This window comes from Sciurus vulgaris (genome assembly GCF_902686455.1).
Source record: "Sciurus vulgaris genome assembly, chromosome: 9".
In the NCBI taxonomy this organism is placed as follows: domain Eukaryota; kingdom Metazoa; phylum Chordata; class Mammalia; order Rodentia; family Sciuridae; genus Sciurus; species Sciurus vulgaris.
In genome coordinates, this window is record NC_136469.1 from 84,159,648 (window position 1) to 84,187,139 (window position 27,492).

Here is a 27,492-nt window from a genome sequence, read left to right on the forward strand (position 1 = left end):
AATGCAAATTAGGTGAGGAAGCTTCAGGTTAGACACTGGGGAGGTGGGTTTTGGATGCAGTCGGCCAGACTTGGAGCAAGATAGAGCTCACCAGAGGTGTGTCCAGGGCAAATGACTTCATCTTGACAAGCCCACATTCCTCATCTGTTTAATGGGATGATTTAGTAGAACCTTTTATGTTGTTTATTTTTGTCAGCAAAAATATTGGACACATGAATGTTAACCAAATATTTAGGTTTTTTTTTTTTGTTTTTTTTTTTTAACAGAGAAGTGGGAGTGTTGAGTAGAAAAATTCTCTTGCCCTTTATAAAATCCAATCAACGGGCTGGGTGTAGCTCAGTGGTTGAGCGCTTGCCCAGCACGTGTGAGGCCCAGGGTTTGAACTTCAGCACCACATAAAAATAAATAAATAAAATAATGGTATTATGTCCATCTACAGCTTAAACATTTAAAATTTTTTTTTTAAAATCCAAGCAATTCGAGCATTTAAATTGAACAATTTAAAAATAAGCAAATGAAGTGGGGGGTACGGATTCTTTTCTACCATAGTAGGACTTTCCCAGTACATAGTCGCTACTGGAAATCTTAACCCCCTCGGGGGCTGCAGCTTACACTCGCTCGGTCCACGTAGTTGGGATGGGGCGGGCTGCAACTACGAGAAGCCTGTCGCCTGCTGCATTCAGCGTCCCTATGGTAAGGGACGTCTGGACTAAGAGCTGCGGCGGGTGGTGGTGTGGCTGAGTGGCAGGGATGGCGGCGGTGTCACTTCTGGTGTCAGGGGTTGTCCCCAGCGGGCGGGCCGAGCGCAGTCTCCGCCTCTGGTGTTGGGCACTGCCCGGGCTCCTCCTCCTCCTCCTCCTCCTCCTCTTTGGCTTCCCCAGGCGCCAGTAGCCACTGCCTCCCGACTTGCTGCAGCCAGAACCCGAGCCATGGGAGCGGCGGGCCCCGGGGCGCTACCCGCGCTGGCATTGCTGCTGCTGCCACTAGCCGGGGTTCGGTCCTGGTCCGCCACCTCGCTCCCAGCGCCACCGCTCTTCAACGTGAGCCTGGATGCGGCCCCAGAGCTGCGCTGGCTGCCGGTGCTGCAGCACTATGACCCGGACTTGCTGCGCGCCGCAGTGGTGCAAATCGTTGGGTGAGCGCGGGCTCGGGACCTTGTCTGCCGGAACCCCGGCGGCTGGGGTCCGGTGCGGAAAAGCCCAAACCTCGCTGCCTTTGAGCTTTCAATCCAGACTCCACTTCTCCCCTCCCTCTCCAACATCTTCCTCTCCCCTCCTCTTCGAGAACTAGCCTCTGGCTGCATCTCTGAGCAGCCTCCGGCGGGGGGACGATCCGGCGGCTGGTTTGACTTTCGAGTTACTAATGGCACGCCAGTCCTGGAACCATTCCGGGTCGGGGTGGCGCGCTGTTTGTCACCCGGGCTGCTCGGTTAGGGAGTGGAGGACGCAATCCACGCCTTCCTTACAGGCCTTGGGGCTCCCCAAGCCTGCCCCTTCAGGATCACCCTTTCCAAGGTTTCTTTTTCCCTCTTGGACGCTGCGGATAGAATGCTATGGCGACAGAGCTGTCAGCTCTGTGGGGGGACGAGGCCCTTAACATTCACCAGCTCCCGCACCCGTCTGTCTTCTAAGCAGGTCAGACACCTTAGTGGTTTTTCGTTTCTAGCGATAGAGTTCCCAAGTGGGTCCTCGAGTTGATTGGAAAGGAGGTCATGAAGCTGGAGAGCCTCCTTCCCCAGCCCTTCACAGATGAGATCTCCGGCATGTGCGACTTCCTGAACCTCAGCCTGGTGGACGGTCTCCTTGTCAACCTGGCCTACGAGTACTCCGCGTGAGTACCCAATTCTTGGGCGAATTAACTTGAACTTGCCAGGGACTCCTGCCACTTAGGAGTGGGAGGAGGCTTGCTGTCTGTGAGATAAAAAGGGAGTAGTGACTGACTGCCCAAAACCGGCCGCACTTCCTCTTTGCCTCTGGGGAAATCTGAGCAGCAGATCATGAGCTTCTAGAAGGAAAGCAGCTTTTCTGACTCAATTTTCCCTGCACTTGAAGCCCCCTTTTTTCTCCGCACCAATCCAGGTAGCATCCCACTTTCAAAACATTGTTCAAAATGTACTTTTCCAGAAAGTTTTTGAAACACACCCCACTCTCATCTGGACCCTCTAGATGTCTCTGTGACTGTCTAGCTGTACACGCGTAGCAGGTCATCCTGCACTTATCTGTCCCACTGCATTTATCCTTTTCATAGCTGGTGATCCAGAGTACTCTTTCAGAGTCTGTTTCCTCCAGTGCTGGGGTCACAGGAAACTTTGCTCTATCTAATAAGACCACCCCTTGGTCTGAGCACTGGGCATAATCAGGTGCAGAATCCAAATCTGAAAAAAATGTGAAGTGTGTGATTGATCCCAGGCAAAGGGCAGGGGGATCCCTAAGTGTTTATGGACTCAGTAACAGGTCCTGAAACTAAGAGAGGTTTTGCTTGGTTTCTGCCTTTAAGACATTGTTTTGCCACCTCATGTAGTAACATCTGGTAGCTCCTCACAGCTTCTGGCTGCCTAAGATGAAGGGGAAGATAAAGTTCCTGAGATAATAAAACTTTACTGCACTTGGCATCTTCCCAGAATAAGTGGGAAGGGTAAGTTAAGTATTGTGACTGCCTTCCTCTTCTGAAAAGTGCTTTCAGACACACATAAGACACAGGTCTGCTAAATTAAAGTACTTTTAAGTTGAATTAAGTTAATGTTACCATCTCCCTCTCCTACCTCCAACTTCGTCCTCTTCTGGCATGTGGCTTTCTCAATGAAAAATCAGTGAATATTTTCACTCTCTTCTGGAGTCACCATATGGAAGCAGATTAAGTCAAAAGTTCTAATAAAAACATTCTAAATTTTGGAACTCAGATTAAAGTGTTTATTAAATTACCTACAACAGAAAACACTATTATGCTAGATTTCACTAGTATTAGCAAAGGAAATGTTTTGTTCTCATTTCTGAAGTCAGGTTGTTTGTATCAGAATATTAGCTATGTTTTATTGAGTCTCCTGGGTGCCAGGCACTTCATGAATACAGCCCCACGGGGAAGGTGGTATTTTTTGTTTCGTGATGTGGAAACCAAGTTTCAGAGGGGAATTTGCTGGAAGTCTGGTGGCTGCTGCTAAAAGCACACCAGTCTCCAGTGCCCTACAGTGCCTCTCCCAAAGCAGACTGTTGCCTCACTTATCCCCCGTGCTTGTGCTCAGCATCATGCTAGCATATTTGGAATGATGGTTATTTTGCCAGTTTTGAAAGATCACGTTTGAGAAAGATTCTGAAAACTTTACTTTATCCAGTTCCCTATTTTATCAGTCCTGTTCCTTTCACAAACCCTTTGAAGCTAAGACAGTAATACAGAAAAATTATAAAGAAGAAAACTAATCACAATCTGATATGACTATCAATCAGTCCTTCAGGGTATTTCCTCTCAGTTTTATTTGTAGAGATATATTTTTCTCCCCAAGAATTGGACATACTCTCTATAAATATTTTTTCACATAACATTAGCTAGTCTCAGAGAATATGGATAATGAAATATTTTAAGAATTCTCCTCTTTTCCTCAAAATACCGCTCTCCAGCCAGGAGTTTTTAGGATCTTTTTCTCTTAGTAGCTCTGTGCGACAAGTTCTGGAAGGAAAAGGAACAGTGCCAAGCCCCTAAATAGCTGACCATTTTCCCAAGGGGACAAAATAAAACATTCATAGAACCAAATGGTATTGCTGTTGTACTTGCTTTGAGGAATTCATTGTATGGAGAGGTGAGCTTGGGCGAGCTTCAAATAAAATGTTAAATAGAATACATACGGCCAAGCAGAGTTCAGAGGGCTACATGAGCAGCATGAATCCGTTTCATTCAGTGTGATTGAAGATGAAATTCTCATTCTGCATCTTTGCAACACCATCCTTGTGGGCCAACACAGTCTAGTGACACTGAAGAACACAGAAGAGTTATGCCCAGTTGTGTTCTTCAGCTTGAATTGTGAATCCATATTCTTATATAAGAATTATGGCATGTATGTTAACAATAAGGAAGAAAAACTCTGAGGATTTATTTTAAAAATAAAAAACTCCTTTTTCTTGTTCTTACTTGTCTCATTTATTGATGTTGGACTTTTCCCTTTTCTTAGATTCTGCACCAGTATTGTGGCTCAAGACTCCAAGGGCCACATTTACCACGGTCGGAATCTGGACTATGCTTTTGGAAATATCTTACGCAAGTTGACGGTGGATGTGCAGTTCTTAAAGAATGGGCAGGTATAGTCCATACTGTAAGATACAGAAATTCGAAACAGTTCTAACCCATGTTAACAATCATTTGGAGAGCCTGCTAACATAACTGTATTCTCCCTGTAAAAAAAGCAAATCAAACCTTTGAAGAAGCAAAACCAGGAGAAAGATGTACATTAATTGTGCATACAGGAAAAGAGTCATTTATTATTATTGAGCTCGAATTTGAAGACGTCAATCAGTTTTCCTTAGGGAAGTCTCTTTTGGGGTATGATAAGTCGTCCATCGATTATGCTAAATCAGCTCCTTCCTCTGCTTTTCCAGGCTGCTTCTGGAATAGGTAAGGGGCCAAGTATTGTAATGGCTACTAGGGTCACTTCCCTTATGAACCTGGAGATTTACTCATACCTGTTTTGCAGACCCAGAGACCCAGAGAGGTTAATAACTACTTTATGGAAATAGTTCCGAAGATTAAAGCATGTGGTAGGTGCTTGATAAATAGTGGTCAAATAATAAATGGACTTTCACTCTTCAAGTACCGATTTACCCATGCCACTATTGTGTATAATCACTAAAAAATTAACCTTATGTTATTTTGCTTTTAGCATAGTCTCTTTAAAAGCATAATCTGATATATACTATTGTCACATGACTGTGAAAACTTGTAGGGATCATTAATCAATGTAATTGAATATACAAAGGATATCATTGCTATGAAATAGTACAACATGCAAAGACAGATTATGTCTTTAAGGACAAGGATGGCATTCTCTGTTCTTTGCCGCAATTAACAATATGAAGTCTAGCTGAAGATGTACTTCAAAAACAATTTTAAATGGAAGCAAGTGCTAACATAAATTCAGGAAATTTAAAATAATATTAAGTTATAATTAAATGAAGGGATAATTATTGTTATTGACTGTTTTTCTACATTATTCTACAATGAACAAACATTTGTGTGTGTGTGTGTGTGTGTATTGCAAGGGATAGAACACATGGCCTCCTGCATGAGAGGCAAGCACTTTACCACTGAGTTACATCCCCAGCCTTTTCTTTATTTTGTTTTTTCCCCCACATTTTTTATTGGTGTATTATAGTTGTACATACTGATGTGATTTGTTGGTACATCATCATACATACGCACAATATACAATATAACAATATAATTTGACTGATAGCACTCTCCATTTTTATTTTGTTTTGAAACAGAGTCTTGCTAAGTTGCCCAGTCTAGCCTTGAACTTGTTATCCTCGTGTCTCAGCCTCCCAAGTCACTGGGGTTACAGATGTGTGCCTCCATGCCTGACTGGAAATAATCTTATGAATAGAGAAAGGAATAGATGCAATAAAAATAAACCATTTCCGCTGTCCCCTCTAAAACTGACCCTAACAATTGTTGCTTTATTTGTTGCTGTTTGTCCTGGAGCCCCCATGAGAATCGATCCACTGAGGTGATTTCACTCTCAGATTATTACTGAATCTAGTCAGTTTACACTTGGGTATTAATTTTTAGCAGAGAACTTGTGGCCAATAAATTGTTTTGCTAAATTAAGAACAGGTTATCCACACAATTCATTTCTCATTTGTGCTTAATGTTCATGATTTTAAAAATATTTTTCTATATATTTGAACCTCTGAGCAGCTTCATGAAACTGGCCCAAGTCAACATTTTCATTCTTATTTTTCACCTAAATGGGCTGACCTTACAGAGACTAACCTGCCCCAGATCACATGGTGGAGATGAGGGATAGGCCTTCAGCTCCTAATAGCTTTTTTTTTTTTTTTTTGCCAAAATTCAACCTTAGTTAAAATATCGAGTCCCCTGCTAAGGTTTATATTAAGTTGGTAGAGACAATTAGGAAATACAAACATTTAGAAATAAAGGCCAATTTGCAGAGCTGCCTGATAAAGTTTCTTACAACATATCTTAATTATGTAAATTTGAAACTACAAAGTAATTTTGATTTTTAGGAACTTTAATTTCTCAACCCTTCCAGAGTGATAGTTGTGTGAGGACCAGTGTGTCTTGTGAATGGAGTGACTGTATACTTACATTTTTTGTTTTTCCTATAATTACTAGAAGGCCTTCAGTAGTAACGTAGGCTTATTCCTATTTCCTGACTGTGAATGGAAAAGGGGAAAGTCACAGAAGGCCCTTAATACGTCTAGGGGAGAAAGTCACTTAGAAAACAAAGGCCACTGCCTTCTCCCTTCTATTTTAGCTACTTTGCCCTATGTTCACAGCCAGATGAGGTGAAGAAAAATAATTCAGTGAAGAAGGTTAATTTAAGATTAAGCCTTCTAAAGAAAAATATTAACCTAGGCCTAATTTATTTTTCAGAATATAAAGCTATCAGTTAACCCTTGGACAGTATGAGCTAAACACAAAGTACTTCCTTGAAAAATAAATCTGGTATTGGAAATAACTGCTGTACCTTGGCTTTTCTCCTGGGATATTATAATGGTATCTTTTGATCACTGGAGCTAGTTATTTTAATTTAAAGTGGGGTGATTTCTTTCACATGGGATAATCATGAGGGTTAAATGAAAGATATGTAAACTGACTTTTTAAATATTTAAAATTTAAATATGATTCTAATTGGTAAGCAGTCCCACTTGTTTTCTCTAACTTCACATAGTTTATCAAATGTGTGATATTTATCTCTTGTAATCAAGTCAAAACAAGTTTTTAAATCAAACACCATTTTCTGTTTCTGGGATGGGGCTTATTTGTGCCTGGATCCCTAAAATAAGGTTTAATGGGATTATAAAAGAACCCAGTTATGTTGAATACAGTTATTTCAATACTATACTTTTAAACACATTAAGTAGTCAGATTTAGCAGTGAATCTAATAACTACCATAATTTCAGAGTAGGGACAACTGTGGGAGGCAGTATTTCAAGTTATGTTCAAGGCATGTGAAAATACCTGCCATTTCTCCTGGTGACAAAATCACCATGCCACTGTCACTACTTGTGTTGTATGCATTCATGATAGAGGCAATTAACTTTCAGTGAGAGGATAGTGAAAATAAAGATGTACTTTTTTCCCATCCAATAAATTCCACTGAATTCTATTCATGGAGCCCCAAGATTAAGAACCCCTGTTCCAGAAGGCTATTTTAGAATCTTTAGAGTCTTATTCTGTTAGGGGAAAAAAAAAAAAAAAAAAAAAAATCCGGGAAATTATGAGACAAAACAAGTGATTTCAATGTATGTTTTGTTGGAACAGTAAAATGATACCTTGTCTCTTGATTTCAGATTGCATTCACAGGAACCACTTTTATTGGCTATGTAGGATTATGGACTGGTCAGAGTCCACACAAGTTTACAGTTTCTGGTGATGAACGAGGTAATCAAAACAAACTTCTGAGTATTTTTCACCATATTCCTGCTTAGTTCTACCCAGATATTCAGTGAGGGGAGAGGGTCGGTAGTCTTGAAAGCAATGAAGATGATCTCAGGGAGTGGTAAGCACTACAAAACAAGCAACACGGGAAGGCAGGGAGTGTACCGGAGGGCCAGGGAACTCAAACTTGTAGAAGAGAGCAGAATGGTGGTTATCAGAGGCTGGGGGTAGAGGTGAGGAAAGGAAAAATGTTGGTCCAAGGGTGCAAAGTCTCAGTTAGCCAGGAAGAGTAAATTCTGGTGGTCTATGCTTACCTGCTGACTACAGTTAATAATAATAATGTACTATATATTTCAAAATGGCTAAGGGTGGATTTTAAATGGTCTTCCCACAAAGAAATAATAAGGATGTGAGGTATGGATATGCTAATTAGACTGATTGGTTCATTTCACAATGTGGGCAGGTATCAAAACATCACATTATGTCCTATAAACAAATACATTTATTATTTGTCAATTAAAATAACAATAAAAATTTTTAAATATCACCCAAAAAACTCTGCAGTGACTTTCCATTTCATTTAAAACAAACCCAATACTCTGACTCTGACCCCAGAGGCCTACTTGATCACCTCCTGTACCTCATTTTATTCCTCTTTCCCGTCCCCTCCTTCTACCTGCCCCTCACTGGCCTTCTTTCTCTTCCTGATGTCTGCCCTGACACCCATGCCTTCTGCCTGGAATGCTATGCCTGTCTTAGTTAAAAAATGTCAACAACTCAGGCTGTCCTTAATGCTTCTCTCGAAGGGAACTTCCCTCATTGTTCACAATTACAATAGTCCCCTTTAATTTATGACAGTAATCAAAACCTTGTTTATTTAATGGTATATTAGATTTTGTTGTTGCCGTTGTTGTTTTGTTTGATTTTACTGTTAAATTTCAAGGTTCTGGTCCAAGTCAGCATGTGGCCCATAGATGTTCAATGCTTATTTCTTTTTTTCTCCTAATTTAAGCTTTCTCCCTATTTTTAAAAAACACTTTTGGTTGTAGATGGACAACTATTTTATTTTATGTATGTATGTATGTATGTATTTATTTTGGTCTGGGAGTACCAGGGATTGAACTCAGGGACATTCAACCACTGAGCCACATCCCCAGCCCCATTTTGTATTTTATTTAGAGACAGGGTCTCACTGAGTTGCTTAGTGCCTTGTTTTTGCTGAGCCTGGCTTTGCACTTGAGACCTTCCTGCCTCAGCCTCCCTCGCCACTGGGATTACAGGCCTGCACCACTGCATCTGGCTTACTTATTTATTTTTATGTGGTGCTAAGGATCGAACCCAGCACCTCACATGTGCTAGGGAAGTGCTCTACCACTGAGCTACAACCCCAGCCCTCTCCTTATTTTTTTTGTGACAAAATATATATGACATAATATTTGCCATCTTCACCATGTTTGGTGGTACTAAATGTACATAATGTTTTACATCCATTGCAAAACTGAAACAACTCTATACACCTTAAATAAGAATTCCCCCTTTCACTTTCCCTCCAGTTCTTAGAACCACTACTCTACTGTCAATGTCTACAATTTTTTTGCTGTTGTTGTTACCAGGGTTTGAACCCAGGTATGCTCAATCACTAAGCCACATCCTTAGCCCATTTTATATTTTATTTAGATACAGGGTCTCACTGAGTTGCTTAGGGCCTCTCTAAATTGCTGAGGCTGTCTTTGAACTTGAGATTCTCCTGCCTCAGCCTCCCGAGCTGAGATTTACAGGCATGCACTATGGAGCCCAGGAATGTCTGCTATTTTGACTATGTTAATTTCCTAATGCAAATGGAAGGAACTTGTTTCATTTAACATAATTAATGTCCTCAAGTTTCAGCTGTGTTACAGCATATGTCAGAATTTCTTTACTATAAGTCTGAATAATATTTCTATACACACACCACTTTGCTTATCCATTTGATAAATAAGAACTTGGGTTGCTTCCTTGTTTTAGTTGTTATAAATATCGCTGCTCTGAACAAGGTGTACAAATAGCTTTTCAAGATCCTGTTTTCAATTCTTTTGGTTATATAAGTGGAAGTGGAATTGCTCAATCATTTGGATATCCCACTTTTAATTTTTGTTTTGTTGGTTACTGAACTCAGGGGCACTCAACCACTGAGCCACATCCCCAGCCTATTTTGTATTTTATTTAGAAACTGGGTTTCACTGAGTTGCTTAGTTTCTCACCATTGCTGAGGATGGTGAGTTCAAAGCCATCCTCCTGTCTTAGCCTCCCAAGCCACATACTTTTAAGTTTTCCAAGGTATTACATATTCCACAGTGGCTATCTCTTTTTGCATTCCCACTAACAGCATAAAAGGTTTCAATTTCTCCACATCCTCACTCACGCTTCTTGGTGGTTTTTGTTTAGTTTTGTTTTGTAGTAGCCACCCTAATGGGTGTGAGGTGGTGCCTCACTATAATTTTAATTTGTATTTCTCTAATGGTCAGTGATGTTGAGCATTTTTTCATATGCTTATGACCACCTGTCTATTTTCCTCGCAGAAATGTGGGTTCAAGTTTTTTGCTCGCCCCCTTTTTCTGGTACTGCGAATTGAAACCAGATGTGTCCTATCACTGAGCTACATCCCCAGCCCTTTTTAATTTTGAGACAGAGGCTTGCTAAGTTGCCAAGGCTGGCCTTGAACTTGAAATTCTCTTGCTTGAGCCTCCCTAATCACTGGGATTACAGGTCAGGCCCTTTGCCCAATTTTGAATTGAGGTTTGTTTTTTGTTGTTTTTTTTTTTTTTTTTTTTTTTTATTGTTGAGTTTTAGGCATCCTCTATATGCTGTGGATATTAATAACTCATCAGATGTCTATATGCAAATATTCCCTCCCATCCTATTCTTTTTACTCTGTTGGTCTATACATTCTTCCCAATATTCATTGAGCCACTTCCCTTAAAAGATGCATAATGTAATTTTGCCTGGGATAATTAATACAGTGTTTCCTTTCACCATAATTATCATTGTAAGCAGGTACAGAAGATTCTGCTTTCAACACTTGAGAGACTATCTGAATATTTTTGCTCACTAGAAGAACATCTATGTGCACACCCATAGACATATATGTACATGATGTTTTTCTGTTCATCCTGAAATTCAGACTTAGTCTTTGAAAGCTAGATAATAGTAAAATCACTTTTTCTCAGCCAGCCTTTCTCCTCCATCAGCTTATAAAATGAAAAAGAAACAAAAAAAAATTTGTTTTTGTCGCAGTACTTGGAATTGAACCCACGAGTGCTCTGCCACTGATCTGCACCCCCAGTCCTTTTTATTTTTTATTTTGAGACAGGGTCTCTAGGTTGCCCAGGGTGGCCTTGAACTAGTAATCCTCATGCCTCAGCCTCCAGAGTAACTGGAATATCAGGTGTGTACCACCGCACCTGGTAGAATTTAACAAAATTTAAGAAAAAAAAAATATTTTAATGGTGCTTGAGTGACAAACTTGTTCCTTCTTCAACTTGGCAGATAAAGGCTGGTGGTGGGAGAATGTGATTGCTGCCCTTTTCCAGGGACACTCTCCAATCAGCTGGCTTATCCGCACTGTGAGTATATTTATTGTTGAGCCCCTCTCACACTAACTTCATCTTCTACACTGTGTTCTCATTGTGATGTTCTATGTCATTTAATGACATAGCTTTTAACGTAAGAAGGTTCTGAAAAGAATAAGCACCTAAGTGTTTGCAAACTGCTATAAACCTTTCAGTAATAAATATCAAAGGTAAACAAAGCCAGGCACTAATTAAAGTAGCAAGGAGAGGTTTTAATCAGTAATATTCTACAATTATAATAAGGACTTGGATTTGAGCAGAGGCGATTGGATGTTTTAAAGGAAGAATCAGGGAATAGAGAAGGGGATGAATGGAGGTTAAATAGAGTTAGAGAAGGGAAGAATTATGAGTGGAAAGGAGGAGTTGCCCAAGTGAAACCCGTCTAGGTTTGCTACCTAGCCTTTTTGAAGTTGGGCTCCTATCTGCCCAGCAGGGCTGGGAGACAAGTGTGCTATTTTCAGTTGTTGTCTGGAATGAATTCTTTTGATGGCCTTGATTGTCCTCAGACAGGCTAGGGGCTAGGGTCATCTTAGGAATGTAGCCTTGAGCTGACAGTAACTGCTAGTGTTTTTCCTCTTGATAGGCCAAGGTTAGGGCAAGCAGAAGAGGGCTCAGAGGAGCCCAGCTAGAGTTTGTTCAGGAAAGAATCTTTATCGTAGGCTAGAGTTTTCCACAATAACTGCTTGAGATAAGAGATCAATTTATGTTCTTCTGTGGGTATAGCTATATACACTCCTTTTAGAATCTCATTTATAAATATCTGAATTAATGAACAAAATGCATTAGAAGTTAGCTTCACATACCATGAAAGGAATATCTGCTTTATATAAGTGTATTAGATGAGCAGTTTTCCAGACCATCTATTACTTTATTTTGACCATAGAAGGCCCACTTTCAGGAGCACATCTCTGGTATCAGGATCTGGCTCTGCCCAGCTTTTGCCTTTCTGGTCCTTCCTCACTTTCTCACTTTGCTCTAAATCACCTGCCTGCTGCCTCTCACCCCCACCACCATACGTCTTGCATTTCTTTCCACTTGTTGCAGGAGCACTCCCTAAAGATGCTGGAAAACTATGCATTTGTCACACATTCTTTTTTTTTTTTGGACAGCGTGCCTTTATTGCATTTGTTTCTTTTTAATGTGGTGTTGAGGATCAAACCCAGTGCCTCACACCTGCTAGGCAAGTACTCTGCCACTCAGCCCCAGCCCTCATCACATATCTTAAGATAACTTTTAATTTTTTTTCATCATGAGTTTGAAAACTGTAAAATATCCAGACCATTATAAAACGTTCACATTTAAGAATAAAACATTTAAATCAATCCATTGGAATCAAAATACCATAATGATTTTTAAAAATTTTATATGTAATTTGTATACAATGAAATGCATAGATCTTAAGGCTTTAGGCAAATGTGTTTGCACAATCGTGTGTACCTATTTATCAATGTAACCACCAACGAAATAAGATATGGACCATTTCCATGTCCCTGGAAATTTCCCTGGTGCTCCTTTCCAATGCATTCTCAGCTCCCCCCTCCACTCAGCCCCCGCTGTGCTCTGTCCAGTTAACTACTCTTTGACATTTATCACCACAGACAAGTTTGCCTGTTCTAGAATTCATTCAATTAAATGAAATCATAAGTACAGACTCTTTTTTTTAATTACTCAATATAATGTGTTTTAGTATCATCCATGTTGTTTCTATCACTAGCTCATTCTTTTTATTACTAAGAAATTGTTATATGAATAAGCCACACGATTTGCCCAATTTCCTGTAGATAGATATTGGGTTGTTTTCACTTTGGGGCTATCATGAATAAGGCTACCATGGAAATTCTTGTCTGGGTCTTTTTGTGAACCTATGTCTGCATTTCATCCATTTCAGTTGAGTAAGTACCTGAGGGTGGAATTGCTGAGTCATAAAGTAGATGTATAATCGAGGTAAAGTTCTCGGGTCATACAATTCACCTGCTTATAGTATACAACTCACTGGTGTTTAGGCTATTCGTAGGGTTGGCAGGCATCACCACAATCAATTTTAGAACATTTCATCCCTCCAAAAGGAAATACTGGGTTCATTAGCCGTCACTCTTTGTGTTGGTCAGCTTCCCCTCACTGGAACAAAATATCTGAGTAAATCAACTTAAAGGAGGAAAAACTTATTTTGGCTCATGGTTTTAGATGTTCCAATCCATGGTCAGTTGGCCCCATTGCTCTGGGTGTGAGATGAGATAGAACATCAAGGTGGAGAAGTGTGACAGCTGGAAAGAAAAGTGAGAGAGAAGGAGGGACTGGGGACAAGATATACCCTTCCAGGGCACACCCCCCAGTGACCTGCTTCCTTCAACTAGACCCACCTCCTACAGTTTCCACCATATCCCAATACCACCATCAGATTTTTAATCTTTCAATGGATTAATCCACTGATGAGGTCGGAGCCCTCATGATCCCATCACTTCCTAAAAGCCCCACCTCTGCACATTGCTTCACTGGGGACCAAGATTTCAACATGTGAGTCTATTGGGGGACATCTCATATCCAAACCATAACATTCTGCTCCTTGCTCCCAAGGGCTCATGACGATACCACAATGCAAAATATATTCAGTCCATCTCCAGGAGTTCCTGAAATCTCAACAGTACCAGTATTGTTCAAAAGTCCAAGTCCAATGTCCCTCTGACACTCAAGGCAACCCTTGGCTGTGAGCACTTGTAAAAATTTAAAAGCAAGTTACATACTTACAACATATAATGATGGGACAAGCATAGGGCAGAATTCCCTTTCCAAGAGAGAGGAATGGGGGCATAGAAAAGAGGGATGGATTCAAAGCAAGACTGAACCCCAGGAGGACAAATATTAAATCTCGAGTTCTACATCTGGCATCTGAGGCATGTCACACAGTGGCAAGATATGAACTTCAAAGGACTTGAGAAGCCCCACTCCTATGGCCTTGCTTGTTGCAGCCCATGTGGCCTCTCTCTTGGGTTGACTCTGTGTACTGTGACTTTTCTCAGCAGATGTTCTACATTTCTGGCATCTTTTACTTCCTAGGGTCTCTATAACATCCATGGCTTCACTCTTATACTTTCTTTCTTTTGTTCTTTTTAGTTATACATGACAGTGAATGTATTTTGATATATTATATATACATGGAATATAACTTCCTATTCTTATGGCTGTCCATGATATGAAGTTACGCTGGTCATGTATTCATATATGAGCTTTGGAAAGTTATATCTGATTCATTTTACTGTCTTTCCTATTCCCAATTCCCCATTCCTTCTCTTCATTCCTCTTTGTCTAATCCAATGAACTTCTACTCCCGCCCTCATTGTGTGTTAGCATCACATAGTCTAGAGAGAACATTTGGGTTTTGGGGATGGGCTTATTTCACTTAGCATGATAGTCTCCAGTTTCATCCATTTTTCAGCAAATGCCATAGTTTCATTCTTCTTTATGACTGAGTTATATTCCATTGTGTATATGTATCACATTGTCTTTATTCATCTGTTGAAGGGTACCTAGGTTGGTTCCATAGCTTAGCTATTATGAACTGAGCTGCTATAAATATTGGTGTGACTGTGTCACTATAGTATGCTGACTTTAAATCCTTTGGGTATATGCCAAGGAGTGAGATAACTGGTGGTTCCATTCCAAGTTTTCTGAGGAATCTCCATACTGCTTTCCAGAGTGGTGACACCAATTTAAAGTCCCGCCAGCAATGTATGTTCACTCTTACACTTTGATGTGTCACCCTCTCAGGGCCTGCCACATGATGCCTGACCCCCTCTCCCACCCAGGCCTTCCTTTAAAATCTCAATGGAAGCCTACATAATCTTGTAACTCTTACATGCTGTATTCCCACAAAACCAGAACCACGTGGATGATGCCAAGGTCTGCTTTGAGCAGGAGCAATAGCCAGGCTTTTGTGGACCACAGCTACAGTGGCCACTAAGTACTTGCATGGCTGAACCCGGTGAAATGAATTCTGGGGAAACAATGTCATACATAGGCAGCCCTGTGAGAGTGGAGCATCCTCTTGCTTTCTTCTCAAGCAAAGTATTTCACGTGAGATTATACTTTTACACCCTTGAGCCTGCTATGGGTGGGAGCCAGTTCCTGAGATGTCTTCAAGGGAAGGCATCTTTCCTGTTGTCCCCATGCCTACTGCATGGCTTCTGTTTAATGGTGCTAATATCTTCAGCAACCACAACTCCCTTGACCCCAGTCTTACATGTGCTTTTCTGGTCAAACAAACTTTTCATATCTTTCTGTTCTGCTTCTTGCTTCTGATTCAGACTTTACACCTGGCTAAAAGTCACTGACAACTCCTATGACACTGCCTGAATGCTGTGTTGCCTTGAAATTTCCTCCAATAGATTAATTAATCCATCACCTTTAAATTCAACTTATGCAAATCTCACAGCATGTACTAAATGAGACAAGTTCTTTGCCAGAACTTGTAAAATGGCTTCTAGTCCAGTTCTCAACAGAGTTCTCATCCTCATCTGAAACCTCATGAGCAGTCTTTACTCTCTGCATTTGTTTCAGCCTTCTGAACTTTCTGGTCTTCTGAACTCACACCATAATTGTTCAGTAAGCTTGACTTACAATGTTCTAGGGCTTCTCTAGCCTGCATCTCCAAACTTTATTAAACTTCTCCCAATTCCAAAGGCCAGGTATGGTCACATCTCCAATACTACTTCTTAGAATTAATTTCTGTGTTAGCTTTTCATTGCTGAACTAAAATATCTAACAAGAACAATTTAGCAGAGGGAATATTTATTTTGGCTCATGGTTTCAGAGGCTTCAGTCTTTGGTTGGCTAGCTGTATTACTATGGGTCAGTGGTTAGACAGAGCATCATGGTGGACACAGTGTGGTGGAGCAGAGCTGCTCACCTCATGGAGGACAGGAAGCAGAAAGAGAGAGCAAAATAAAATGGTCAGAGACAAGATATACCCTTCTAGGGCATGCCCCCAGTGACCTACTTCTTCCGACTAGGTCCTAGCTCCTATTTTCTACAGCCTTCCAATAATGCCATCAAATTATCAACCCATCAGTAGATTAATCCACTGATAAGGTCAGGGCCTTCATGATCCAACCACTTCCCAAAAGTCTTACCTCTGAACATTGTTTCATAGGGGACCAAGCCTTCAACACATGAGCCTTTGGGGAATGCTTCATATCCAATCCATAAATTCCTCATTTCCTTCATTTCCTGAGATAGATAAGGCACTTTTCTTCCCTGACTTTGTTACTTGAGTGAATTAAGTCACTATGCCTTCAATATTTGTTATTGATGTTCTTTTGCTTTATTCTCAAAGAGCTCTCTGTAAAAGGAGACAAATTATTTGATAATAGTTGGGTGATGATATAGCAACCTAATCATCACCCATCACTCCTACTACCTCACTTTGTCATTTTTCTGAGTTCAGAACAAACCAATGCAAATCAAAATACTCTTCACAGCAATATGTATAAGGCAGGGGAAAATCTACAAAGTCCTTCCATAGGGTTTATGGTTTATGAACATTTGAAAGATGGAACATTTGCAGATACCAATATTTTGAATTATTCTTTTATTTGACCCTGTCCCCACCCAAACCCTTAACAGTGCATCTTAACACTATTCAAGAGGGGTTAGTATAAAATGTACTTCTCAAAAAGTGGTAGAAGGGTGATTAATTGTGACAGGTTCAGATAAAAGAACAGGCCCTCTACTGCAGAATGTTCCCTAGCAGGACAGTTCAGAAGGAGCACACATGGAAGCTGAGGATTTTGAAAGTGATTCCCTTGCTGCCCATGCCATAGAACTTTAGAAGTCTTTGCGGACCCTCAGGGGTATCAGAACAGCACTTAGGCTCTTCATTCATATGTATTCTTTCATCCCAAGATTTTGCTAATAAGTTCGTTGAACTTGAACTCTCTACCCCACTCCCTCTCCGCTCCCTGCAACCACCTCTTTCATAATCTAGTTCAGCTCATGAGAAGCTTCCATGGAATGCCTCTTCCATTGTCCTGGGAGAGGTTGAGTTTCCTGCTACCTTGCCTTCTCCAATGCTAATACTTATTACTCTGTGCCCTTATTGCCTGGTTGACTTTTCTGTCTTCTTTGGAAGTTTGAGGGGGAAAGAACCCGGTCAGTTATATTCACTGCTCTAGCTCCACTACAACACAGTGCCTGGCACCCAATAGGTACTCAAAAAGTGCCCGTTGAAAGAACAAGTGAATGGAGAAACATGAGGCATCCTTTAAGACTGAGATCTGCCTGAAAAGCACCCAGCTTGCGTTTGGTGAACCAAACCTGGGACTTGCAACAGTTCTGTCCTTTCATGAGGAATTCTTGCTGCTTTTGGCCCCCACTGTAGCTGACGTTTCTTCCATCTCAGGAAGATAAGTCAGAGTAGTTCAAGATTATAGCTATGGCTTAGTATATCAGGAGAAAGGGCTTTGGACCATTTTTGTCCATCATTGGGTGTGGATCACTCCTTTGTATGATGTTGCCAATGCTGGTTTGTCTTTTTGTTCAGACCCTGAGTGAGTCAGAAAACTTTGAAGCAGCCGTTTACAAGTTGGCCAAGACTCCCCTCATTACTAATGTCTACTACATCGTTGGTGGCACATCCCCCCAGGAGGGAGTGGTCATCACCAGGAACAGAGGTGGCCCAGCAGACATTTGGCCTCTAGATCCTTTGAATGGAGCGTGAGTAGAGTTAAAGACTATGGTCATTTTGTATCAAATCTTATTATTTTTTTTAAATTTAGCTTTTAATTTTTAAATTTGGTGAAACCAAAGTATTTTTATTTTTTAATATGTCTTCTATAATTATATCTAATGACCTTGGATATACAAGATGATGTGCCTGTCGTAGGGTGGTTCCGGTTGAGACAAATTATACCACTGGAAGCCAGTACCGAAGAGAGATGACCGGAGGTAGCCTTCCATATGCTTTCTGGTTGGCAATGTTTTCTTGTGGTCAAGAGAATGTCCCCCTTCTACCACAGGGACTGGAGAGACCTACAGGTGCTGTCCCCTCCTAGAGAGTGCACTTTCCCCCATCCCCAGTTGCCTTGTCCAGGGTGGGAAGTGCAGTGTGTGGAGGAGTCATGAGAGGGCCCTTTTGATAGGTGGTGGGGTTGGGAAGGATGAAGTTGACCCTGGCCTCATGGCTGGGAGCCCTGAAGCCCATACCAACCCCACTAATAATTCACTGTGTGGCCTCTGGGATCTCTGTCACCTACCTGTAAATGAAAGGAGAGGGCCAGACTCATGGACTTCAATGTAAGATATTTTTTTGAGGATATTCCCTTATATAAATATTCCCTCAGCAATCCAGCTGAGGGTCTTTATTGTCCCTTGTAATTGTGAAAATTCTACTACTTATTGTGGCTACAAAGAACATATAACTGTATACTTCATTTGCCTTTATTGCTCCACGTTGGTGGCAAAGATTTAATTCTGAAACCTCCTTGAGCACAGGGGCAACAGGACTGCCTGTTGAAGAAGTCCCACCATGGTGGTCTGGGCCAACGCAACTAATATGCTTGGGGGCCAGTGTCTGTTTCGACATATAAGAGATAATGAAACAGGCCTTGGATTGTGTAAACAGAATAAAACTGATGGGATTCAGGGTTTCCTGAAGTGCCTAGTGACCTTTAACGTTTGTCCTTGTAGAACACCTGCCATCAAAGCCCTTAATGCCACAGGGCCAGAAAACCTCAGCCTGGAGACACTTTTCCAGGTACTTGTGTTCTGATATCCAGCTTACCCAGGATGTTTGGTGTCTTTTTTAGTAGTGATAGAAAAAAAAAGTCTCCTCTGAAATCAAGCAAATGTGGTAGATGAAAAGGTTAGAGTAAAAGTTCTACCTAGTTAAAAACTTTTTTAAAAGTTACGTGACATTTACCGAGCTTTTTTCTATATAGGTTAAAGTTCCCACCTTCACCTAAGTTTTTATTCACATTAAAAGGAAATAGACATAGTTGTAACATATGTTTATTGTTTAAAAGGAAAAAAGAGTAAGGATTAAAAGGTTTATAACTAAAATCTTGAGATACACTAAAGTGTTAAATAGTTATATTCTTCCTATAGATATTCTACTGGTATTTCTTCTACCTTTTCATGTTTTTGTAATATGATTTTTTTTTTCTGCACAGGTTTTGTCAGTGGTTCCAGTTTGTAACAAGTAAGTGACAGGTTAAGCACGTCTGTTCATTTATCATCCCAGAATAGTGACCTCATTCACACACTGTGGCTCACCAGGGAGTCAGGGTTCCTGAGATCAGACCCTGTAGGTGCTGTAGGTCCAGCAGTGAACAGAACAGCTCCACTTTCCTGGGACTAACGATCTGTGTGTGGGGTGGGGCAGATAAACAAGTACACCACAAGTCTGGTGAGAAATTCATGATGAAACCCAAAGGTGAGGAGGCAGAGATGGCGAAGGAGGAAGGTAGTGACACGTTCATCCTAACTCTGCTAGCTGTGGGCAGTTTTCACTGACAGTGTGCTCCTTCACATCACTTGGTTAGTACTAAACTTTTAACACCTTTCATTTTCCTTTATCTTCCCAAGCAGTTTCCACTACCTCTACCCCCATGTTATTCCTCATTCTGTGCACAATTTATTAGGAATATTTTCTTTAGCCTGCACCCTTGAGGGTAGCATTCTGTGGACTCTGGTTTCTCTGGCCTGTAGCCTAGGATTTTACTCACACTCATTTTGGGCAGAGCTCTGGGCTAAGAGCTTAACTCTTAGCTCAGTTTGAGAGGGCGCTGTGCAGAAAACTGAAGGTCCACTATCACCACCCCTGCAAAGCTAAATAGGCCATCAGCCCCTTCTCCTCATCCCCCACTGAGGAATACTGAGGAATGGGACTCACCCCTAACTGCCTTATCCACACCCAAGACTACCTTATCAGGAATGTAGACACCTTCTTATGCTTTATGAGATAGGACTTAATTTATTAAAATAAATGAGGAAGTACCTGCAAGCAGACAGTTATCTCCTGCTTTTACTTCAGTATACTCCAAATGCAGCATTAAGCAGAAGTCCTCCACTCATCTCTGCTTTCTCCACAGCAAGAATATCAAATTGTATTTTTCAAAAAATAGTCTGAATAAGTAAAACTTCAAACACCCAGTAAGAACCCGGGTGTGGAGGCACACATCTAAAATCCCAGGCTGAGGCAGAAGGATCCCAAATTTGAGACCAGCCTGGAGAATTTAGCAGACCCTATTGAAGTGAAATGAAATGAATCGCTGGTAGGGCACTTGCTTAGCATGTGTGAGGCCCTGGGTTCAATCCCCACTACTGCAAAAATACAATCAAATACCCTGCAGATGTTTTTCCTTTGGATTTGTATCTGGGTACTCTAAGATTTCTAAGTATAAAGATATTCTGAAAACTGTCATTGTTTTTATTTTGTACCATAATAGAAATATATCTCCAAAATACCTCTTTGGAAGTCTTTTCATTGAGTATGGCCTGACACAAAGATTAACACTTAAGAATTTATTCCATAAATAATTTTTTAATACTAGCATAGAAAACAAATTAATCAGTATTCTACTACCACTATCTAGCCATTTAAAATTTTGGAGGCTATTCAAAACCATGGATTATTCAAATAAATATCAGAACAATTTTATTATGGAACTAATTTTTAAAATATAGTCATCACTTATGTAACTACTTTAAAAACTATAATAACACAAAAATAGTTTTCTAACCCTTCCTTTAATTAATTAATTAATTTATTTTTGGTACCAGGAATTGAACCTAGGGGTGCTTAATCATTGAGTTACATCCCCAGCCCTTTTTACTTTTTGAAACAGGGTCTCATTAAGTTGCTTAGGACCTCACTAAGTTGCTGAGACTGACTTTGAACTCGTGATCCTCCTGCCTCAGCCTCCTGAGCCGCTGGGTTTACAGGTGTGTGCCACTATGCCTGGCTTTCCTTTAATTTATTTTTATTTTTAAATTTTTTAACTTTTATGGTACTGGGGATTGAACCCAGTGGCACTTTACCCCTGAGCTACAACCCAAGTGCTTCTTTATTTTTTAGTTTGAGACTCTTGCTAAGTAAGAATAAGTTTGCTGGCCTCAAACTTGGATCCTACTGCCTCACCCTCCCCAGTCACTGGGATTACGGGCATGTGCCACCACACCCAGCAACCCCTTAGTTTAAAATAAATATTCTAACAAATAAGCTATTTGGATAATGAACCATACCCAATGGTCTGTTAGAAATTAGCTCTTTGGGGTAGGGGAGAAAAACAAAACAATTTTCCTGATTTTTAGCATTTGTCAATTTCCTATTGTAAATATAGGTGAAGTATCCCTTATTCAACATGTTTGGGACCAAAAGTGTTTCAGATTTCAGAGATTTTTCTATTTTGAAATATTTGCATGGACTTTACCTATTGAACATCCCTAATCTGAAAAATCTGAAATATTCCCAAATCCAAAACTTTTTGAGGCCAACATGATGCTCAAAAAGTTTTGGATTTCAGAGCATTTTATGTTTTGGATTTTGGATGCTCAGCCTGTACTTTCACCTTGACTGATTTGAAGCTTTTAATTGGTTCATGAATTACCTATATATTTAACAGTTGCTCTCACTAGCCTGTAGGAGCCAGCTGTAGCACTTTATTGGCTGCTTCCCTCTTCAAAGGATGCAATTTTGCCCTTCTAATATTCATTTTAAAAATAGGATTTAAAAACTGGGCATGGTGTGCTTGCATGTAGCCCTAGCTGCTAGGGAGGCTGAGGCAGGAGAATTATTTGGGCCCAGAGAACCATTTGAGCCCAGGAGTTTGAGGTCAGCCTGGGCAACTTAGGGAGACCCTGTCTCAAAAAATAAAGAGATAGAGATATAGTTCAGTGGTAGGGCATTTGCCCAGCATGTGAGAGACCCTGGGTTCTACTCCCAGCATTACAAAAATTTTTTTTAAAAAATAGGGAGGGGTGGGGGGAAGGGGAAAAAAAAATAACAGAATGAATCAAACAACATTACTGTATGTGGATTTATGATTACACAAATGGTATGCCTTTGCGCCATGTACAGAGAGGCAACATGTATCCCATTTGTTTACAATAAATAAAAAAAAAATAAAAAAAATAAAAAATAGGGGTTATCTTTGTGTTCTTACAGTTTTTAAAAGTAATTACGTATGTGATGACTTTATTTTTAAGTTTTATAATTAGGTAGTTAATATATTTATTTTAATAAAAGAAAGCAATTTCTATGCTTTGAATAGCCATCTTATTTTTAAATGACTGTATAATGGCTAATTGCATCTATCATAATTAAATTAGGCTTTCTCCACTTACTAGTTTTTCCTCCATTAAAACTGAAATGAGCGCCAGGTACGGTGGCTCACACCTATAATCCCAGTGGTTCGGGAGGCTGAGGCAGGAGGGATCTTGAGTTCAAATCCAGCCTCAGCAAAATGGAGGCACTAAGCAACTCCAGTAAGACTCTATCTCTAAATAAAAATACAAATAGGGCTGGGGATGTGGCTGATGGTTGAGTGCCCTGAGTTTTAATCCTTGGTACCACCCCAAAAAATAAAAAATTCCAAAAAAAAAAATAATAACTGAAATAAGCATATATGTATATCCACACCCCCCCTCCACTGTTTGAATTTTTTGGATTATTTCCATTGGCTGAAATCCCAGAAGTAGGGATACTGAGTTAGATTGACTATTTAAATGGTTTCTGAAATGTTTGTCAAATAAGATTGTTAGAAGTTGTAAGTGGTTTACTGAGTAACATTTTTATCTATTGTGCAATCAAAAACCCAAGAGGAACTGCATTTAAATGACAGTCCTCACTGAACCAGCTCCCTAACTCTCAGGCCCTTTTCAATGTAATGATTAACCCCCATCTGGGGTTGTCAAGTGTGTGAGGTTTATAGAAATGTCAGAACATACCCATTTAGCTCTGTGTTCCTCCTTGTGCCATGCTCAAAAGTTAAGCCACTGGCAATAAAATATTCTCTATGGCCATCAACAGAAAAAGCATTTGAATAATAAGGGACACCTGGGTGTGGTGGTGCACACCTGAAATCAAGCTACTCAGGAGGCTGAGGCAGGAGAATTACAAGTTGAAGACTAGCCTGGGCAATTTAGTGGTATCCTATCTCAAAATTTAAAAAAAGAAAAATGGAAAAGGACTAGGGGATGTAGCTCAGTGGTAGAACCCTCTGGGTCCAACACCCAGTCCTGGGGGCGGGGAAGTAATAGAGAATAGGAACTATGACTAAAGTAGGCAAGCATCTGAGGTCCTGTTCAGGGGACCCGGACACAACCTTTGGTTAAGCTTTAAGCATGCTCACAGTGCTGCCTTCAGCTGTGGCGCTCAGTGCCTCTAATTCTGCCTGTTCCTTAACAACCGGGTTCCAGTTGCTTTGACCATGAGCCCCAGCTGCTTTCCAACACAAGCAATGGAGGAAGGGAGCGATGGGAACGGGATTTTAGCACAGGTGCCCATGTGCTTGTGTTGTTCTCTTGCTTGCAGAATGTAGAATAAACGGCAATTGTACTTTTTATCCTTAGTTCTGGGCAGGAGGAGCATCTACCTTGATCCATGAGATTTGGAGGCTCCTCTCTGGCCATCCTCTGGCTGTGACCCTCCCTTAAGGAATCTGCTGGGTCAGGGTCATGTGTCCACCCAGAGTCTGGTCCCAGGACTCAGTACCTAGAATTCCCTGAACAGCCCCAAGCCCATTTCCAGGGACCAGGTGTCCTCCTTCCTGGGTGCAGTCTCCCTGATGGTGGTGAGCAGCCATTGTGGACACCCTGTCCTTGGAGGGGCCAAGAAGTGGCTGCCTCCTGGGGAATATGGGTGAAGCTTAGATGTCTGAGGTGTCATATATGTGCAAGGACATCCCCTTGTGGAGTAGGACAGAGCCAGTCAGGGCCAAGGACAGGCTGTCACTCACCGCCATAGCAGTGGAGCTTTAAGGAGTCCAGGAATTTTAAATTCAACTTGGTCTTCCACAGTGTTGTCAAAATAAGAGGAAGAACACTTTGATCTCTCCATTTATACGTTTTTAAACATTCTGACATATATGAACCTCTGTTTGTATTCTTTTCCCAGATCTCAGTGTTAGGGAAGGCCTTGATATTTTTTTTCCCTGACTTTGGATTATAGGGGAAATGAAGCATATATAAAAATTTTCTTGATATTTCAGCTACACAATTTATACTACAGTAATGAGTGCTGCCAACCCAGACAAGTACACGACTAGGATCAGAAACCTGAGCTGAAAGTAAGTAAGCAGAAGAGTGAATTTGCCCATGCTTTGAAGATTAGCTGGTTGATATTGGGGCGGGGGGGTGGGAAGTGGGTACGTGCTGGTATTTCTCACAGAAGATGGCAGATTCCTTAAGATTTATATGTACATAATATTTCTGACCAGTATTTGGCATGTGATTGACATCATTAGGTATTTTATTTTGAATTGTTTATATGAAACTGAAATCTTCCAGTGCCCTGTGCCTCTTTACTGCTAAATATACCCTGTTCTCAGGACAAGGTGTCATCTCTTCACACACACAGAGGGGTAAATATCTGGGAAGACTTGTATGTCCCAGAGTAATAGTGAGACCCAGCACCCTCATAGCATCAGAAATGTCCTGAGAGCAAAGGACACTTTCAGAATTTATTTCAGGTACTGGTGAGTCCATAGGTGAGGGGAAGGGCATAAGGGAAAAAGTAGGAGTCTCCTTCTTGCTGCACCTGAAATTAAACCAGGACAGTGCCATTCTAATTGCAAGAATCTTCTGGAGTTTGTAAACCTGGCCTGATGTTTTGGTCATTGATTTATCATGGGAATGTTAAAAATCACTGTTTGAATTAAATACATTTTTTTTCTTCTCTTACAGATAATTTTTTTTAAATGAAATTCTTGAAGAGCCACACTTTTAAAAAAAAGACAAAGTTAAAGTATTTTATTATTTTATGAACAATCGCAGACTCCTTCCTCATTAAACTTTTTCAACCTTGTCAAGTGGGGGTCAGGGGGTCACTTTGGGTGGCATTTCAATGAAAGTGGGTAATAGCATGTTTTGCATTCTCCTCCCTTTCTGGTTGTCTTGATCTTCATTAAGCTTCTACCCCTGGCTTGAGCAACTCAAAGATGATTTGTCTCAGAAGCAAGTTGTGTCCTTGGACTTTATTTCCAGCTTCTAATGATTCTGTTATCATATCTCTGCTTATGTGCTAAAGAAGTGAATTGGAAATACCTCTGTTCATTATGAAGTGCTCCTGGAAGAAAAGAGCCCAGGTAAAAATTTCTTCTAGGGCTGGAAGTATAGCTAAGTTGTAGAGCCCTTGCTATACATGCATGAAGCCCTGAGTTCTATTCCCAGCACCACCAAAAAAAAAAAAAAAAAAAAAAAAAAAAAAGAGGCAGGAGGATTTCTTCTTGAAAACTGGAGAGCTCTATTCTGATGTGGCCTGTTTGAAGATGTGTTTATAGGACCTTTGATGTATTGCCATGTGATGGGATTCTCACTTTTTATATTTCTAATGTTTTAGTTAAACAGTGGACCTCCTTTTTCTAAATAATTTTTACCACTTTTGAAGATTTTATGAAATTAAGTCATTTTTTTGTAGTCACTTATCATTTGCTAATAAAATGTTGAAAGAGATGTTGGCAAGGAGAATAAAACCATTTTCCAGGTATCAAGTGTTGTGTCCTCCATGCTTTCTTACCCTTGGGGTCAAAGGGATCTGAACAGCTGTCCCAAGAAGCAGCTCTCCTAGTGTTGATGTTGTTTAAGCTTCAGGATTCAAGGGAGTGGAAACAAACTGTTTTGTAGAATTTGATTTCCCCCCATGTACATGAAAGAAACTTCTTTGAGGATGGAGTCACAGAAGGTTAAAATCATGAACAAAGGAGTTTTGATTGGATGCTCTTGTTTAGTGTGTTAGCAGAATGAAGGAAGAAGGAAGTGTTACCTGGACACAGAGCACCTCTGCCCCTCTGCATGGTGTACCTATCTAGTGGCCTAGAGTATTCATGGTTCTTCTTGGACAGCATTATTCAATTTCTATCATCCAATCCTCTTTAAATCAAAATATCAGACATAGTTTACTCATTAACTCATGCCAGATATATCACACTGAGACCAGAAATTTCTACTAATTTATTTCATTCCATTCTTGTTTTCTTGAAAATATACTGTGATCTTTGGATGGAAATTTGGAGAATATCTTAATTTTAACCAAGCAAGGACATGCCATTGAGGTTTTCTCAGCCAGAGAGCAATCTCTGGTTGCTTTTCAGATCTGTGTCCTTTGTGTTGTGTGATTTGACTATAGCGTATCTGGATGTAGACTGGATTTTATTTAGCCTGTTTGGGATTTGTTGTGGTACACAAATTTCAAATGTGTGCCTTTTATTATTCAGTTTTGGAAACTGCTCAGTTATCTAAGACTTGCTCTCCTATGTTCTCTTTTCTTCTGAACTCCAAGAATGTCGAAGGAGTTCAGAACATATCACTAAAATTATGTCATTTTGGGATAAGGTTATTTTGAGCTAAAAGCACTTGATAAAACAGCAGATGAAAGTTGCTGTGACTCTGCCCTTTTACTTCTTAAAGCAAGAGGGAAAACCCTGTGTGGAAGATGTCTTCCCCATATCAGGAAAAAGGCAACAATCTTATCAAGGATGGACAGTAGAAGCAAGGTGATTCTGTACAAATGAACCTTATTAAACTAACCCTTATCTCCCTAGTAACTTCTCCACCCAGTTAATTACCTTAGTTGGAGCCCCTGTGCCTTGTCATGTTTTTGCAATTTACTGTTCTTTGTCTAACTTGGTACAGGTGCTCCTCACTTTAGGATGAGGTTACATCCCAATAAATCAATCATAAGTTGGAAATGTTCTATATAAAAAATGTGTTTAATATAGCAACCTATTAATCATCAACACAATACACAATACATTGTTTTCTTATGATTGTGTGACTGAGAGATGTTGCTGATTGGAGATGGGAGGCAGGTAGAGAATCAGGTATCAAAATTCAAAATTTAAAGTCTTTTTTTTTTTTTTGGAATGTGTATTGCTTTTGGCCCATCATAAGGTCAAAAAATATAAGTTGAACCAATGTTAAGTTGGGGCCATCTGTATAGTAAAACAGATAAAGAATTAAGATGGTTTGAAAGATGTAAAAACAATCTAAATGTCCATCCATGGGTGAATGGATAAAAGAAATATGATGTGTACACACACTGAAATGTTATTCATCCTTTTAAAA

General features: G+C 40.4%; 1 protein-coding gene across 1 annotated transcript; it reads left to right on the top strand.

Moving 5' to 3' along the window:
- Window positions 1-621: 621 nt before the first annotated feature.
- NAAA (N-acylethanolamine acid amidase) lies at window positions 622-25,919 on the top strand. The gene is given in 13 exon segments (XM_079152769.1): window positions 622-693; window positions 882-1,135; window positions 1,666-1,830; window positions 4,160-4,286; window positions 7,522-7,612; window positions 11,135-11,211; window positions 17,753-17,925; window positions 18,095-18,117; window positions 18,120-18,156; window positions 18,898-18,964; window positions 19,380-19,408; window positions 24,420-24,501; window positions 25,114-25,919. Coding segments are annotated over 12 exon segments (1,176 nt in total). The 5' UTR covers window positions 622-636; the 3' UTR covers window positions 24,496-24,501; window positions 25,114-25,919.
- Window positions 25,920-27,492: the final 1,573 nt, after the last annotated feature.